Raw genomic sequence first — 18,515 nt, 5'->3', positions numbered from 1 at the left:
TATATGAACAATTGCCATCTCGGCTCCTCCGCTTCCAAAACATTCCTTAAAGAGGTCATTCTACCTGTTTGTTATAAAACACCCCCTGTGTAACAGAACCAAAGTGTTGCACCTAAACATGCATACTCTTTCTACCTATCCTAAGTCTCTTAGATTATAAACTCTTATTTTTTCTCAGGTGTGAGAAACCTCCTGTCCGCAGGTTGAATTCAGCCTTCAGGTCTCCCTACCCTATCTGACCAGAAAGACTATCTCCAAGCCACACCCCATACTGGTTTTGCTTCAGGCTCCTCCTTGGCTATTTCCCCCTGGCTGGGATGTGTCCAGGAACTGTGAAAATCTTTCTTGTTCGCTTGTCTTGATGACGGGTGGATAATTCTGCAGGATAATTCTGGGAGTGTTTTGGGGAAACAGATGTGACCACGTGCTTCCGGTATTACAAACACTCCAGTTAGTAGGAATGATAATACTCTTCCCCTCTTGATTTTTCCCTTTGCAAGTATGGTACTACAGGCAACCTGCTTTTCATGCGACTGGTGTGTGCACAATCGCACACACGTGCACGAAGCCAAACTGGAAGTGACCTGGAAACGTCATAAGAGACGTCACTCAAAGGGTAGGGTGGAACGGGGTATTTCGGCTGCGCGCAATGACACAGAACACAACCCCTGTGCAAATTGGGAGTTGCCGGTGTGCACAACAATCACACATTTCATTGAAGCTGAAATACAGGAAGAGGTTGGATTTTTCGCTCCACAAACAGTACGGGCACAAGAATAATAGGAGAGGGAAAAGTGGTGATATTGGACTGGCAGGAATAAGCCTAAGATGGATCATGACTCATACTTATGTGTTACCACACCACTTCTTTCAAACAACTGAACACAGATTATTTCAGCAACTCTTAACACAACCAACGGCCTATCTCCATAGTGCAGGTGGGAGATTGGTAACAGTGGGTTCCCTAAGGCCCCCTAACGAGCTAATGGCTTGGTTGAGATTTGAATCAGGGACTTCCTGGCTTATGCTCTTATGGCATTTCCACACACAAAGCTTAAGCTGCCAAAATTGCCCCATAATGTGAAACCTAAAATGGCTAAGTGCAGTGTTCTTTAACCTTGGGTCCCCAGGGATTGTTGGATGACATCATTCCCAGCTGGCTTAGCCAATGGTTCCAGATGATTCGCGTTGTAGTCCAACATCATCTGGGGATCCAGGTTTGAAGAAGACTGGGCTCAAATACAAAGAGAAACGGAAAATGTCTCTCTTTCTCTGGTCTGCACTAACAAGGAAGCAAATGTGAACACAAACTACAGAGGGAAAGACTCCATGTTTAAGGTCACAACTACATCAAGACATTTAAAACACTTGTATACCAACTTTTAAGACTTATAGGTTCCCCCAAAGAATCCTAACAACCCTCAGAACCTTTAACAGACTACAGTTCCCAGGAACAGTTTATCAAATCAATCATTCTTCCCAAGGAACCTCTGAGAATTATAGCTCCGGAATGGGAATAAGGATCTCCTAACACTTAGCACCCCCAACAAACCACAGCCCCAAAGGTTCTTTGGGGGAAGCCATGATTGCTTAAAGCGGCTTGAGACTGCTTCAAATGTGCGGGTGGAGCTTCAAATGTGTATGGCACAAAATTCACTGACCTTCAACATTCATGGCGCCTCGCAGCAACTGCAACTTCTTCTGCCTCTCTTTGATCCTGTCAAAGGCACTTGATAAGGCTGCTGATGTCGACGTCTCTGGCACATAGCGCCCCTGATCTAGTTTTTGAGGGCCAAATATATCGAGGGCTATGCTCCCGTCAGAGTATCTGCCCTCCTTGTTTCTCGTAGCTGCCGAAGTCCGTACTGGGACTGTCCCTGCATGATAGTGTTTGCGGGAATCCCCAACTTGGTCTTTCTGGGCCACTTTGTCAGCTGAGCAGAGCAGATCTGAGGAGGAAGCCCAGACTTTCCGCTTGGGGCCAGCATCCGCTTTCCTTTCCAAGTCACTAGCCCTACACCGGTAAGGGCAGCCGGCATCCATGTCATCTTCACGGCCAGAATTGTAATCGGAGGAAGCGCCCTGGCAAAAGTCTTCCTCGCCTTGAAGACCTCTGAGAGACAAGAACCCCATGGACTTACTAAGCCTTTTGCTAAGCATGGTCTGTTCAAAGAACGGAGCCGGGAGCACCTCTGGGCCATCAGCCACTAAGCTTCTTCCTGGAACAAGAAGAATCCATCTTGGATATGTACAGCTTTTTCCGCTTTTCAACAAACAACGACGCTTTAATTGGTTTTTGAAAGGTTGGACAGAGTAACAACGAAAGGTTTTCTTTACAAGGCAAGTGTGACAGCTTCATATAATGTATGAATTCAATGGAAAGAAATGGCAATATTATATTTTGCATTTATTTACTGCAGAAGTAGACTTAAAACATAGCTTCATGGACAGCAGATAAGAGTTTGACATACAGTGGTACCTCGGGTTACAGACGCTTCAGGTTACAGACTCCACTACCCCAGAAATAGTACCTCGGGTTAAGAACTTTGCTTCAGGATGAGAACAGAAATCGTGCAGAGGCGACGTGGCGGCAGTGGGAGGCCCCATTAGCTAAAGTGGTGCTTCAGGTTAAGAACAGTTTCAGGTTAAGAATGGACCTCCGGAACGAATTAAGTTCTTAACCCGAGGTACCACTGTATCTGCCATTTTTTCTCAAGACGATGGAGCGGTAGTGAACAGGGAGCAAAAGTTAGCCTCTGCCTTGATAGTTACAGTTCTCTATAGGCGTGAATGGCAAAGACTTCCAATTAACATACTGTCAGCGGCTGCAATCCCAAATCCATTTACCTGGGAGTAAACTCCACTGAATTCAATAGGACTTACATCAGAGTAGACATGGTTAGAACTGCGCTGTAAATCTGTCCTCTGTCATTAAGACTGGGACTTAGCAGCCCAGCTACCCACCTCCAGGAATTCTACAGGTATTAGCATGAAATGTATGTCTGCTTAAAAAACAACAACATAACTATGGCGCAATGTACCCCACAGGGGCTCATGCAGTATGATGGACACTTTGGTTGCATATATAAGGCAAGATTAGTTACCATATTCTGAATAGCAGAAACAGGTGTGTTCTCTCAGAAAGAACTAAATTGCCACGAATATGCCACAACGAAAATTGTATTTTTATCTCTCATCCATCCCCCCCCCCCCCCAGGAATCCATATGCTTCTCCCATGAGAAATCCTAAGTTTCAGTTGCTTCTCAAAGACACATATAGACATAATAAATTCCTGACAGAAATACAGGGCAACTTTGGTTGTTTCAACTTTAGCTCATTGTCTTTTCCTGTCATGAAATAAAAAATACAACTTCCCTATAAAATCCTGTCCATGTACCTCACAAAGTGACCACAGAGACCAGTCAGTGGTAGATTCAGTTTTTTTAAAAAAATATGAGTTAAGCACTACCACAAACCACCAAACATTCTTGAACTTTATTCTGGGACAGCCTCCTGATTATTGCCAATGGCTAACGGAGATGGAAACTTCGATGGAAGTTTTGTGTTGTGAGCAGCAGGAAAATACATCTTGTTTCCACATGGAAACAAAAAGAAAAAGGTCAAAGGGTGCAATTAGAAGGACGGGACTAGATTCAGTCCAAGAGATAAATATAGCCTCTATCCCCAAACTGTCAAAGATAAAGTACATCAACAGCATACGCAGTTATATAATACTCAATCAATTGTCATCGCTGATGCAATTGCACTAACAGCAAGCCATGGCCTTAAACCTCAGACCAGTTTCAAAGTAGTCACACTGATGTTAATGGATTTACACTTGAGCAAGTCTAACCCCTCTCTCTTCTGATGCTCTTGGGACTTTTTACTTCCTCGACATGAGATTGTTTTGTCTGTCAACTCCTGATTTCTTATCAAAAGTGCTCTCTTCTCTGCCTTGCCGAATCATCACCATCCAATTTCCCTTAATTTATATTTTCTGCCAAATGTCTTTAACATTTACTCTCTCTGTTTCCCTGCAGAAAACCTTACTCCTCATTCACCACAGCTGCGGGTTTTGAATCCAGCTCCCCTCATTATCTTGACTGCTCTCAACGATAAGCTGCTAACGATATTCTCTTAACAAATAACATCAAGGCTCTTGAGAGTCTGCAGTTTACAGCAGCTGCTTTTAATACTAGTTACAGATAGGTAGCCGTGTTGGTCTGCCATAGTCAAAATAAAAAAATTCCTTCCTTCCAGTAGCACCTTAAAGACCAACTAAGTTAGTTCTTGGTATGAGCTTTCGTGTGCATGCACACTTCTTCAGATAGCATCTGAAGAAGTGTGCATGCACACGAAAGCTCATACCAAGAACTAACTTAGTTGGTCTTTAAGGTGCTACTGGAAGGAAGGAATTTTTTTATTTTGCTTTTAATACTGTCAGCCAGTCTCTTCTTAATTCTGGTTTTGGCTTCAATTTCTGGAGTTCTCTTTTAGATCTAGTTGCCCATAGGTCTTTCCAGATGCTCTCTTCAGAGCACCACTCCACTCGTACCAGCCACCTACTGCCCACGAGGAATAGAGTGCTCTATGCTGAAACAGACAAGGTTTTCAGCTGCTGCCAAAAGGGCATCACTATAGTACCAGCCTCTTTTCACTTAGGTAGTCAGTTGAACATTCTAGGCTCCTTTGAAATAATAATAATAATAATAATTTATTATTTATACCCCACCCATCTGGCTGGGCTTCCCCAGCCACTCTGGGCGGCTTACAAAAAAATATTAAAATATTGTGATACAGCAAACATTAAAAGCTTCCCTAAACAGGGCTGCCTTCAGATGTCTTCTAAAAGTCTGGTAGTTGTTGTTTTCTTTGACATCTGGTGGGAGGGTGTTCCACAGGGCGGGCGCCACTACCGAGAAGGCCCTCTGCCTGGTTCCCTGTAACTTGGCTTCTCGCAGTGAGGGAAGCGCCAGAAGGCCCTCGGTCCTGGACCTCAGTGTCCGGGTAGAACGATGGGGGTGGAGACACTCCTTCATGTATACTGGACCGATGCCGTTTAGGGCTTTAAAGGTCAGCACCAACACTTTGAATTGTGCTCGGAAACGTACTGGGAGCCAATGTAGGTCTTTCAAGACCGGTGTTATATGGTATCGGCGGCCACTCCCAGTCACCAGTCTGGTTGCCGTGTAATGTTCCATCCCTCTTTTGCTTCTTACCAGTTGCTTCCAAGAGAAAAGGAGGGGAGATGGTGAGAATGGAGGTGTGTTTTGGAGGGTAGAAGGAAGGGCTGTCAATAGGCTAAGCAGGCACATAGTAAAGATACATGAGAGGGAGGATTAAATGGGGTTGGTTGAATGTGGGGTGGAGGGTGGGAATGGGGACAAGCAGAAACAGTGGAAAGTAGAATTGGAACTTAACCTTTTCCCACTTTCATCCCTTCCTTTCCACAATTCCTTGTGGGTCCACATCCCCCCCCCCCGAATAAGATGCCAAGTTTTGGGGATTATACTCCGAAGGGGCTTATTTATGGAGTCCCTCATAAGATTTTCACTAAACAGCAGAGGAATTAAATTATTAAGTTCTGTGTACATTATTAAAAGTAATTGTAACTATTGCTCTACTTTAATAGTGACACCCTGATACAAATTCTGCTATTTAGACACATGGGTCCCATTGCTAAGGAATTCACCATAAAGAATTAGATAAATATTTCAGCATCGCTTCACTCTGGAAGAAAAGTGGGGGGCGGTGTATATATTTTCATATTGAGTATCAGTCTAAGAAATTTGCAGCGAGCATATAAACCACTCAATATTCATCTCTTGGTTACAAGCATTACACCACCAGAACAGCCAAATAGATCCTGCTTTTTATTGGATGCTCAATCTTCACACGGGAGCAGAGCCCTGAAATACTTGTTAAACACTGAAGATAGATGGCACATAAAGTAAGAGGAGGGAATTAACAATGTGGATTTAGTTCAGGGTGGAAGAAAAGGAAACACACAGGCACACACCCCAAACAGGGCCTTCACAAGACCTAGCTTATGCTAGGCCAGACTGGGCAAGGTGAGGGTCAGATTCTGCCTTCCTAGGATACTGAATTATGAGTCTCACAAACTCAAAAGCCAAAACGTGGGTTGTGTTTAATCCTGACTACTTTGAGCTTTCAGGCCTTTCCAGGAGCTATTTGCTAGGGACAAATCTCACAGAATCATAGAACTGTAGCCCAACTCCCCTGCAATGCGGGAATTTTTTGCCCAATGTAGGACTCGGACTCATGGACCTGAGATTAAGAGTCTCATGACTCAGGTTAAAGTGTGGGGCGCCCACATGGTTCTACATCTGCTCACCATCATGAGAAGAAGTGGGGGAGTCTATTTCAGGCTGCAGCATGGCAGGTGTATTAAGGAGGAGAGAAGCGTGTATTTATGGGAGATAACTGCATTCAGATTAATCTATTCTTTTATGTATAACATTTCTATGCCTTCCTCTTCCCAAAGAACAGTAGAGTGGCCTATGTGGTACAGAACCAGAGGTATTATTTTTCTCCCATCTGAGGATATGGTATGGAGCAGGCATAGGCAAACTTCGGCCCTCCAGATGTTTTGGCCTACAATTCCCATGATCCCTAGCTAACAGGACCAGTGGTCAGGAATGATGGGAATTGAAGTCCAAAACATCTGGGGGGCCGAAGTTTGCCTATGCCTGGTATGGAGCATGTGAAGTACTAGGACTCTTATTGAACTGAGAATCAAACTAGATGTGGCACATGTTTCTCTATTACAAATTAGCCACCACAAGTGTGTATGTGTGAGCATGAGTCCACACATGTCCATGGGGAAATTCTCTCCCCCCCCCCCGCTTTCCCCTAACAACACAATTCAGCTGAGTTCCCTCCTGCCCCACTCTGAGCTACTATTAGCTCCAGGGGAGTCTTAATTGGATTGAGGAGGGAGGGGGAAAAGCTACCTTCTCCGCTGAAGCTCCTATCCTGATTGGCTTTTTTACTTTTTATAATCGAGACATGCTAGTTGCACTCATGACATTAGCACTGCATCTAGTTTGGCTTCAAGATGCTTCCCTGATCAAAAAAAAATGTGTGAACATGTCTTGTACTGAAGTAGCCATGCAATCGCTTCTCCACAACTCCAGAACTACGGGACAGTTTTCAATTGCGCTCGTTCCATCAGTGCAAGGATTTACACTTGTGCCACAGAACTTTCTCCCTCCCCTCCCCCCCCTGTACTTTGGATACATGTTCAGGTTTTCCCTCAAAGCTTCCACCATGCACTCAGATTTTTGCCACATCACCAGTGTGCCACTGTGGCATCTAGCTGTGAGGTGAGCAATCTGCTTTCAGGGGCAAAAACCTGTCAAGCTGGTCACAGCACCAAGAGCAGCTCTGCTTCCTTCGTTGTACTTGTCTGCAAGGCAGATTAAAAAGCACTCTGGATTTCCCCGACATTAACACTCCCTTCATTGCTAAACACGCACCTGTGGGAAGTCCTTTCCCTCTCAGCCTCTCCCGGATGGCCTGGCTCCTGTCAGTCTGCGCCTTTCTGTCCCCTGTGCAGGGAAGCTGATCCACCTGTTTAGAAAAAAGAAGAAGCAATCAAGCAGATCTGAAAAAACTATACACATTATTTCAAAATATTTGCAGCATTTTATGCATTATATGCTTCCATGTTCCTTTCAGATCAGAACTCAGCCAGCTCTTCTAGGGTGGTTGAATATTGTGCTGCTGCTGCTGTTGTTGTTTAGTCGTATCTGACTCTTCGTGGCCCCATGGACCAGAGCACGCCAAGCACTCCTGTCTTCCACTGCCTCCTGCAGTTTGGTCAAACTCATGCTGAGAGCTTCGAGAACACTGTCCAACCATCTCATCCTCTGTCGTCCCCTTCTCCTTGTGCCCTCCGTCTTTCCCAACATCAGGGTATTTTCCAGGGAGTCTTCTCTTCTCATGAGGTGGCCAAAGTATTGAAGCCTCAGCTTCAGGATCTGTCCTTCCAGTGAGCACTCAGGGCTGATTTCCTTAAGAATGGAGAGGTTTGATCTTCTTGCAGTCCATGGGACTCTCAAAAGTCTCCTCCAGCACCATAATTCAAAAGTATCAATTCTTCGGCGATCAGCCTTCTTTATGGTCCAGCTCTCTATTGTGCTACATGCATGTAAAACTCATCAAAGACTCATTCTGCTTCTTATCCCTAACGATCTATAGCACGAGGCAGTCATCAGACATTTTATCGCTATGGTTCTTTGTTTTGGCATATATTTTACAAAGTTTCTTTCTGAGTACTGGTCATTGACCTTAATATAAAGAGATTTCTTGGTTCTAGGTTCAATTCCTGGCATCTCCAGGCAGGGTTGGGAAAGGCCTCCCTCGTCTGAAACCTGAGAAAGCCACTGCCAGTCCGTGTTGAAGTAAAGGTAAAGGTAAAGGGACCCCTGACCATTAGGTCCAGTCGTGGCCGACTCTGGGGTTACAGCGCTCATCTCGCTTTATTGGCCGAGGGAGTCGGCGTACAGCTTCCGGGTCATGTAGACAGCATGACTAAGCCACTTCTGGCGAACCAGCACAGCGCACGGAAATGCCGTTTACCTTCCCGCCGGAGTGGTACCTATTTATCTACTTGCACTTTTGACGTGCTTTCGAACTGCTAGGTTGGCAGAAGCCGGGAACGAGCAATGGGAGCTCACCCCATCGTGGGGATTCGAACCGCCAACCTACTGATCGGCAAGTCCTAGGCTCTGTGGTTTAACCCACAGCACCACCCGCGTCCCGTTGACAACACTGAGCTAAATGGACCAATGGCTTGACTCAGTGTAAGTTGGCTTCCCATGTTCTTAATATCACAGGCGAAATCACCAGATTGCAATTGACCTTGCAGGCCTGAGGCAGCTGAACAAGCAGGGAAAGCTGGTAATCAGGGCAAAACACACAGCCCTTTGCGCCTTGTAATTATTTGGTCAACAGAAATCGAGACGTGCTGGTCAGGAGCCAAGGAGAGGGCTAACATTGCGGAAGCTGCATCTTGCGTTGACTCACAGCTTTTGTCAACATTCTGCATGACACACATCGCACATCCCTAAATGTCTCCTTGCTACATGGTTTGAGCCCTGACTGCACTTGCGAGTCTGTCACTCCCGCATTTAAGCAAACAGAACAGTAAGCAGTGCAATTATTTGATCCTATCAGCAGCATGTCTCCAGCGTAATTTAAAAAGGCAAGATGCTGCAGGCCAAATTTTATCCTAGTTTATCTTTGGCGAGTTTTGCCAGCATAAATCTGAGGCATTGTTACACAGTAATAACAGGCCTATGAGACCTGATGAATGAATTGACTTACTGGACAGAATTTAGACATACAAAGGAGGATATAGGCTAATGTAGTTTGGCATCATTAATCTGTCAGGGATATCCATATGCTCAGCCTGCTAGGTTGTGCGTAGTCATGAGGTACTTATCAGGGTCAACTCGACTTTCTTCAGGGCTGGAACTAAGCTGAGTAGGTGTGCAGAAAAAGTACTGTATTTTTCGCTCTATACGACGCACCCAACCATAGGACGCACCTTGTTTTAGAAGGGGAGAACAAGAAAAAAAAACCTCCCCCTCTCTGCTCAGCGCCCCTTCAGCGAAGAGGCAGGAAAAACAAAGCCCCTTCCATTTCTTCTCCCGCTTGGCTGAGGGGGCGCTGCGCAGCTCTCCCTCTCTGCTGAAGCCAGGAGAGTCTTGCTCTCCCGGCTTCAGCAAAAGGAACCTGAAGCCTCCGGAGCGCAGCGGGAACTCATGCTGCGCTCCAAAGGCTTCAGGCGGCTATCCCTAAAGCCTGGACAGCGAGAGGGGTCGTGCACACCGACCCCTCTTGCTCTCCAGGCTTCAGCGAAAGCAACGCGAAGCCTCCGGAGCGCAGAGGGAGCGCTCCCTCTGTGCTTCGGAGGCTTCACGTTGCTATCGCTGAAGCCAAGGAGCCTGCATTGGCTCCATGGGACGCACACACATTTCCCCTTAATTTTTAGAGGGGAAAAAGTGCGTCCTATAGAGCGAAAAATATGGTAACTTAAAGGCCATCTCAATTTAAGGCAAAAGATCTTCCTCCTTAGACACCCTGTCGCAGCTGTGACTTCAGCTGATTAAAATGAGCAGCTGAAAATTCGGAGCGTGCTCATCTGAAGCAAACCTGGGAAGTTCCAAGGAAAGCAAACATGACCATTCTGGAGAAAGTCTAGAATATCTGTTGGCTCCCAGCCAGCTAAAAGGAAAAGTCTGAGGGAAGTACTTGAGGGGGAGTGAGAGAGAGGGGACCCCATGTGTGTGAAGGCAGGGGGCTCCCACTTCAGGGCTTCACCGTCAAACTCTTGGAGGATGCTAACCTATGTAGAGGTGACATGAGATGAGGAGAAATTTGATGCAGTTCGCATTTAAAGGCAGACCTATCTGATCAGCACTTCCTGAAATGATATGAGAACCAAAACACAGCCATCTTTTGAAATTCTCCAAACTTCCCAGCCAACTAATGTGTACAAAAATGTATGTGCTGGGTTAGAGTGTGCATAACAATGCATATATTTGTGAAAATAACATTAAAAATCATTTATATTAGGGGAAGTTGCTTTGAAAAAATGAATATATTAGGAATACAAACATATGCATGGGGGAGAAATTTGTACTTAAACTTTGATGAATTTTCATGTGGACTTTTTTTTTTAATAATGCAAACTGATGTGGAAATATGGAGAACTGAACATAAGACTGGGGGGGGGGGGGGAAGCAGGGAAACCAAAGCTGACAGACTCACTGATCCCTAGACGTTACACAGGGGTGCTTTCCATCCCCATCATCTCCCCCTCAAGTGAGGGCCTGAGAGCAGAGAAAACCGTCTCCTTCAAGTATGGATCACAGTTTTTGCCAAGGGGACATAGAAGAAGGGTTGTATTTCTGTGTTTTTGTAACAGGAGGATTTGCACATTACATGGGGCACTGAAGATGGCACTGAAGCTTACAGTAACATGTTCCTCAGTAAGTAATGACGGCTGTGGAGCATGGGGTCTTATGTCGTTAAACCAAGGAAGGAGGAAGAACTACAAATCCCATGATCCCATTCTAGACAATCCCAACCACATCTTAAAGGCAGGTCTTCAATACCTTTCCTGTGTCTAGCAAGTCTCCCCTACTTTGGGTTAGATTCTACCCCTTCAGTAAGTACTCGCGGAAAAAGGGAATGGTTTTCAAAGCAATGTGTGTGTGTGTGTGTGTGTGTGTGTGTGTGTGTGTGTGTGTGTGCTCTCCCATCACTAGCTCCCTTGCAAATCTCTCACGAGCCCTCTGAGATCTGTGTTGAAAACTCTGTTGGATGTTTCTTTAAGGGAGGCTGGGAAGGTGACTTCACAGTAGCTCTGCCAACTTTCAACGGTTGCTCAACATGCTCGTAAACACTTACCCCAGACAAACTCCCCAGAACCAGTTTCACCAACTGTTTCACATATGAGAAGGAAGGGGCACAGCTGCTGTTCCGGATGTGAGCACTGCAAGCGTCCAGAACCGTCCGCACAGACACACGGGCATAAACAAGGTCTTCACACATGCTAAGCAGTATGCTGTTCAAGTGATCCCCAAGTTTAATGGGCTGGTGGTGAAAAGAAAAGAGCAGAAAAACCTGGTTAGCATCTGCCTCCTCCTCGTTTTCATTCTCTCGTAATAGATCATGCCAATATCGGCCTTAGAGTGACCCGACTCTCAGTCCACACTTGACCGGCAGTGGCTCTCCCAAGGATAAAAGCACAATATAAATGGTTAAAGCACAAACAAAACAAAACAACTGCAATCTTAAGCCCTGTAAGAATAATTGCACAAAAATATATGGAGGCAAGTCATGGAAATACGATGCAGATAAAATTGTTTATATTGCTAGGAAAACATTTTTTGTAAACCAGTAAAAAACAGGAGCTAGTAGTTCACACCTCTACGGTTTAAATAAGTCCACAACTGTATGGTTGAAATAAGATGGGGTGATTACTCTTGATAAGCTATAAAATATGAAGTTGCCCTTCTATTTGTCCACATAGGCCGGTATTATCTGTGCTGTCTGACAACAGCTCTCCAAGGTCTCAGATGGAACCTAACAGACCAGATCCAGGCATTTTTGGAAGAAACTGATTTTCTGGATCCATTTCAGTTGTGGTTTGGGCCCAGTTTTGGAACAGAAACTGCTTTGGTTGCCCTGTATGATGATCTCTGTCGAGAGAGAGATAAGGGAAACATGTCCCTGTTAATTCTTCTCGACCTCTCAGTGGCTTTTGATACCATTGACCATGGTAACCTTCTGGAGGAACTGTCTGAACTAGGGGTGGGTGGCACCGCTTTGCGGTGGCTCCAGTCCTACTTGGGTGGTCGTTCCCAGAGGGTGTTGCTTGGGGAATGCTTTTCAGCCCCATGGAACCTTCAGTGTGGGGTTCCGCAGGGCTCAATCCTATCCCTACATGAAATCTCTGGTTGGCGTTATCTGGAGGTTTGGAGTACATTGTCAGCAGTATGCTGATGACACTCAGCTCTATTTCTCCTTTACATCTGCAGGTGAGGCAGTGGAAGTGCTGGTCTTGCCTCAGTAATGGACTGGATGAGAGCCAACAAACTGAAACTCAATCCTGATAAGACTGAGGCACTGTTAGTGGGTGGTTCCCTAGACCAGATGGGTGGGAGAATGCCTGCTCTTGATGGGGTTACACTTCCTCTGAAGGAACAGATTTGTAGCTTGGGGGTACTCCTGGATCCTTTGCTGTCGCTTGAGGCTCAGGTGGCCTCAGTGGCCCAGAGTGCCTTCCATTAGCTTCGGCTGGTGGCCCAGCTAAACCCCTATCTGGACAGGGATAGCCTAACTACTGTTGTCTTTGCTCTGGTAACCTCAAGGTTAGATTACTGCAATGCGTTATACGTAGGGCTGCCTCTGAAGACGGTTCGGAAACTTCAGCTAGTGCAGAATTCAGTGGCCAGGTTGCTCACCGGAGCAAGACGGTTTAAGCATATTACACCGATCCTAGTATGACTGCACCGGCTACCAATTAGTTTCCAGGCCCAATTTAAAGTCCTGGTTTTGACCTATAAAGCCTTAAACGGCTCAGGACTGCAATATCTTGAGGACTGCCTCTTTCCATATGAACCTACCCAGACCCTGAGATCATCTTCTGAGGCCCTCCTTCGTGTGCCTCCTCCTCAAGAGGTCCAGAGGCTGGCAACACAAGAACAGGGACTTCTCTGCAGTGGCACCCCATATGTGGAATGCTCTCCCCAGGAATGTTTGCCTGGAACCTTCATTATACACCTTTAGGTGCCAGGTAAAAAAGTTCCTTTTTGATTTGATTGACTTCCTATGTCCTTTTAAAATGTGGGGTGGGATGGGGGTTGATTGGGTTGTTGTTTTGATTCTGATTATGTAATTTGTGGTTTTATACTTTGATTTTATTCTGTGAACTGCCCTCCAGGTATAGGGAGGTATATAAATTCAATAAACAACAACAACTCCATCTAACAACTGTTACTTGACCCCTTTAACTGGAGATTCTAGGGACTCCGCACAAAGCATGTGGGCTGCCACTGAGCTATGGCTCTTCCCTTGACCCAAACACTGTTGCTACATCTGTCCCGAAGAACAGCAACGGGCAGGTTCTCACAGACATGTTTTGCCACTGCCTGCCATTCAGCTGCAAGTCAATGGAACTGCCTCTGCAAAGTGCAACATTCCAGCTGACTTCAGGTAATAGGAAGAGTTCCATTTGCAGTAACCGGTTCGTTTGCACATGGAAGATACCACTTGGCACTACAGATAACCAGAAATGCGTGCAGATGTGTGAACCTGGACCTAAGTACGTCTGGATCTACTTGGCCATAACACAGAAACATGATACGAAGAGAGTCAGAAGGAAGGAAGCAAACTGACTGGACAGCTGGAACCAGCCTAGTCTTGTAATTAGTGGACAACACCCAAACAGCTGGGAACTGCTTACATTTTTTTCCTGTATTACTAGTTGATCATCTTGTATATTCTGTTGGAAACCCACACTCAAGGGTGTACACCCTCGGTTGATAGGATGACTTCCCAGCCACCAAAGCCTTTGAGTTTTGTATTTCACTTTCAGGCTTTCAAAGTGGGTGGTTATCTTCTGATGACATGCCCTGTCTAGCACTGCACACTATGACTATTATTTTACTCTGTTTGTTCATTGGCAGTAGCGTAAGTAAGAAAAGTAATACTCTTCCCATTTGGCACCAGTTCCTCCCATCTGTGGTCATGACATGCTGGGATGGAGGAAAGGTTAGGCATTCTACCTTCTGCTTCCTACTTCTCCCCAGCCGTTTGCTTCCTCCCAATACCACTTTGCAGCAAGAAAAGCAAACAGAAGTTGCCTGGTAACATATTATTACGCCCCCAATAACATCCCTTCACTACTCACCTGGCTTTGCGGGACATCATAGTCAGCTCCCCAATAAAGTGTCATTCCGAGAGAATAGATGTGAATCTGCAACACAAGAGACATGTGTGGAATTAATGGTGTAGCAAAGGCTTCTAATTATGCTTGCGATGTGCAGGGGGAAAAGAGAAAGGAGGGAGTTAATACAAGATGGAGTCTTGCAAGACACTTGAGAAAAACCCCAAGATGTCTTATAACCACATGAGATGCATTTTATGTGAAACAGCTGCTGCAGAAAGTGATTTCTTATGAGAATTGGCAGTAATATATAAAACTCTTTAGTCTGAGCACACAGAACTAACAACTGATTTCTTAGAGATGTTTTTCCTAAAACATGTCTGCCTCTTTGTTTTTTTACAAGGCAGGAGTGGATTTCAAAATCTGCACATCCCTCAAATGAGCTACAAAGCCGAGTATTCCTGGCAACAATAGAGTTAATGCAGTTGTGGGTTTGTTTGTTTTTTAGTTTGAATTTAGCAAGTGACCAACAAGGCATTCTTTTGTCTGTCCAGCAGCCTGCCAGAAATTTATCACCGAGTACATCATTTCTTTGGTTTAGGAATGAAGTCATAACCCAGAGGCTCATGCAACCCTGTCATTGTATTTCAGGAGGTCATCATAAATGGGAATTTGCTTTGGCTTGTAGCACTTTTTGTGGAACATGCTCAGATTTCAGGAACAGGAGCTGAAAATAAAAACAGATTCCCACTCAGAAGCTCTCTTGATGAACTATAGCCGAAACAAAGCAAAATATTGAAAGCCAGAGTAATTAGAAGACACAGTGTGGTTAGCAGCACAGTATTATGAGATGGACTTGCTTTCTAATTAAAATAATAATATGTGCTTTAAAAGATTATTTTTTCATGCTCTGTTATTGACCTGAATCCTTTTTTTACTCCCAAATGAGGAAAAAATTAAGAGGTAAATAAATTGAAGACACAAAACTGATTTCCTTAGTTACTTGTCCTCAGATAATGACTGTTAAAACAAAATGAACAAATCATGGTTTGCTCATCATTAACATGTCTCAGGCTTGCACACTCCCACCATCCTCCCTCTTAGGTAAAGGGAAAGGACCCCTGACCATTAGGTCCAGTCGCGGACCACTCTGGGGTTGCGGCACTCATCTCGTCTTACTGGCTGAGGGAGCTGACGTTTGTCTGCAGACAGTTTTTTCTAGGTCATGTGGCCAGCATGACTAAACTGCTTCTGGCGAACCAGAGCAGCGCACAGAAACACTGTATACCTTCCCACCAGAGTGGTACCTATTTATCTACTTGCACTTTGACATGCTTTCAAACTGCTAGGTTAGCAGGAGCTGGGACAGAACAACGGGAGCTCACCCCGTCGCGGGGATTTGAACTGCTGACCTTCAGATCGGCAAGCCCTAGGCTCTGTGGTTTAGACCACAGCGCCTCCCACTTACCTTCCTGGGTTGAGCAAACCCTAAATTTGATGGCAAAACTATGGCTCGCATACACCATAGTTTGTAAATAATGACCAACTGTGGTTTGCTCAAAGCAGGAAGTGGGAGAGGGAAGGAAAGAACAGGGAGAAAGCATGCAAGCCTGAGGTACAGTTGTGATGTTCAAACCATGATTTGGCTACTACGCACCAGCTAAGTCAAAATCCTTTAAATCACTTGATTTTCTGGTCGTGGACTATATTTTGAAAAAACTAACAGCGGTGGAGGAACAATAAGTGGCGCGCGAAAGGGCTCCGGAGAGGGGCTGCTTTAAATGGCGCCGCTCGAGGGGGGCACTCAGCCAACCGTGGCTCCTGTGTCTTGCGAGCGGCAGGACGATGAACGGCATGCGAAAGGGCTCTGTAGAGGGGCTGGCAGCAACAAAGCCCAGCCCCCTTCCTCCTCTAGGCAGGGCAGGGAGAAGCCAGGAGGAGGAAGGGAGGAGGCGCCGCTGCTGCCCTGTGAGGGAAAGGGAAAGAACGTGTGCGCTGGCAATCCACGCAATTCCCGGACCATCCGCGGGCCAGATTTAGAAGGCCTGATCCGGACCACGGGCCTTAGGTTGCTGACCCATGTTCTACTCTACCCACCATGCATCTCTTTAGTTTATACTTTCATATCCCATCCTTCCTCCAGTCTGGAGCAAAGGTGGCTATCAGTGAATAAATAAAAGCAACATACCACCCACGAAACACCATTAAAACACTACAGAAGAGAGATCTGATCGCAGTACCTTTTCGACATCAGAAAGAGACGACAGCGATTGATTCTGGAGGACTTCTGGTGCTGTGAATGCTCGCAGGTCTTGGCTGGAAACATTCTCATCTGTGAAGGATACACTGCCGGATGGAAGAAGCAGGAGAGACCATGGGGAAATGATGAATCCCAGAGCAGTGGGATCAGCTGTTGGTGGAAGGAGGGAACCAGTGTCAATTAAGATAGCAGACATGTATTAAAAAAGGACTTTTCATGCATGCATTTAATTACCATTCTTGTCCCAAGGCACCTCTGGTGCACAGACCTAATTAGTGCCTCTAATTAGCCTCCTTATTTGGCTTGCAAGGTCGTTTTGGCTAAGCCACACCCATCAGCCCTGTCCCTGATGCCGGGGCAGGTAAGATGCAGCTGGGCTCAAAGGGGGTTTGCAGGCACTCAAATATCAGCTGCAAAGCCCCAGTGAACAACATTTTGAAAGCAACAACGACCAGCTGATTGCCAGGGCTTGCAAAGCACTGTGAAGTGGGCCTCAGTATGCACTGCCAATCAGCTGATCATTGGGGCGTGCAAAGTGCTGCTGTGCTCCACCTTGCTTGCAACTCCCTTTGGAGAACTTCCAGTGCTGTGAGCGCTCCCAGGTTTTGGTTGGCCACAAGCATCCACTTGACCACTGTGAAAAAAGGATGCTGGAGTAGACAGGCCACTGTCCTGATCTAACAGGACTCATCTTAAGTTATTAGGCTGAGCCTTTACCTGCATGGCAGGTAAATAGCACAGGCAAAAACGGGTCAGCTGATGTCACTGCGATGTCAGGTGACTGACAGCTGCACACCCTTGCACACTTATCAAATGGCTATGGTTCAGGCTCAACAGCTACTCATCCTTGTCCTACAGTTTTAACATCCTTCTGCTCCTGGTTTTTGCTGTTCTCCAGTTACACAAAGGAGTTTGCTACCTTATTCAGATTCAGTAGCCCCAAAACAGGATTTCTTTTTATCTGCATTTTTGAGTGACTTTGCTAGCAGTCCGCAGCTCTCCTTCCCCAACCCTATGAAGGCAGGAAATATTTTCATATGCTGTATTTTGTACAGTGGGACCCAACGCCACCTTGAATAGATGAACTAATGTTTCTTTCCCTGTCATTTTGTGTGCGCAATTACTCAGAAAACATCAAAGCCAGAGCGGAACGCTCCAAATTGGAATACCTTTCCTCCCTCAGGTTTCCTTTTTCGGCTTGAAAAACTAATCCGTCAACTAAAAATTACTGCAACGGTGCCTGTCCGGACTAATTCTTAAAGGCAAAACTTAGAACCTAATTGGTGTACTGGTGGGAATCTGTGTGGCGAAGGCAAAGTGCTGCCCTCTTCACAAGAACTTCCATTCATGCTCCCTGAATAATGTTGCCATGAAGAAAAACAAACTCTGAGATGATTCAGCCTACACTTGACCTTTTAAGAGAGGAAACCTTCTATCCCCAGAAATGGCAAGCCTTGTAACAATAAACTTCTCTGTAGAGAACTTGACCAAACCGTCAGCCACGCCAGTATGCGGTGTTTTTTAGTTATTGCGGAGGTTACTTCCTGTCTTAAAGGACCCAACACCTCTAGGGGTGTGGAAATTGTCTTGTCCACTCTTGGGAGTGAGTGGGACATTTTTACACCATCTTCATCCACTTTTAGAAACTGCGAGTAATCCCCATTATATAAGATGACAGGAGAAGAGGACACGTATAAACCCAAGTGGTAGATTGCACACAGAGTGGTCAATCATAGTTCCCCAAAACTTGTAACTCAGAAGAGGTTCGTTGCATGCAGTAGGAAAAAATATATATTAAGGAGTATCATTCTTCCATCAGAAATAACCGA

General features: G+C 45.6%; 1 protein-coding gene across 6 annotated transcripts in view; it reads right to left on the bottom strand.

Moving 5' to 3' along the window:
• The window catches only part of PTPN13 (protein tyrosine phosphatase non-receptor type 13), a 161,852-nt gene that overhangs the window by 75,732 nt on the left and 67,605 nt on the right, over positions 1-18,515 (bottom strand). For 4 of the 6 annotated variants that reach the window (XM_083520397.1, XM_083520399.1, XM_083520398.1 and 1 more), the window contains exons 3-7: positions 16,667-16,836; positions 14,451-14,516; positions 11,444-11,629; positions 7,501-7,594; positions 1,662-2,219 (exon numbers count right to left, since the gene is read on the bottom strand). In XM_083520397.1, coding sequence (XP_083376523.1) covers positions 1,662-2,219; positions 7,501-7,594; positions 11,444-11,629; positions 14,451-14,516; positions 16,667-16,836 — 1,074 coding nt within the window. The remainder of the gene's footprint in view (positions 1-1,661; positions 2,220-7,500; positions 7,595-11,443; positions 11,630-14,450; positions 14,517-16,666; positions 16,837-18,515) is intronic. The other 2 variants (XM_083520401.1, XM_083520402.1) reach the window with 1 other exon arrangement.

Source organism: Podarcis liolepis (genome assembly GCF_965112155.1).
Source record: "Podarcis liolepis genome assembly, chromosome: 9".
Classification (NCBI taxonomy): domain Eukaryota; kingdom Metazoa; phylum Chordata; class Lepidosauria; order Squamata; family Lacertidae; genus Podarcis; species Podarcis liolepis.
Note: the sequence above shows the minus strand (reverse complement) of the source record. Positions and strands in the feature narration are given on the sequence as shown.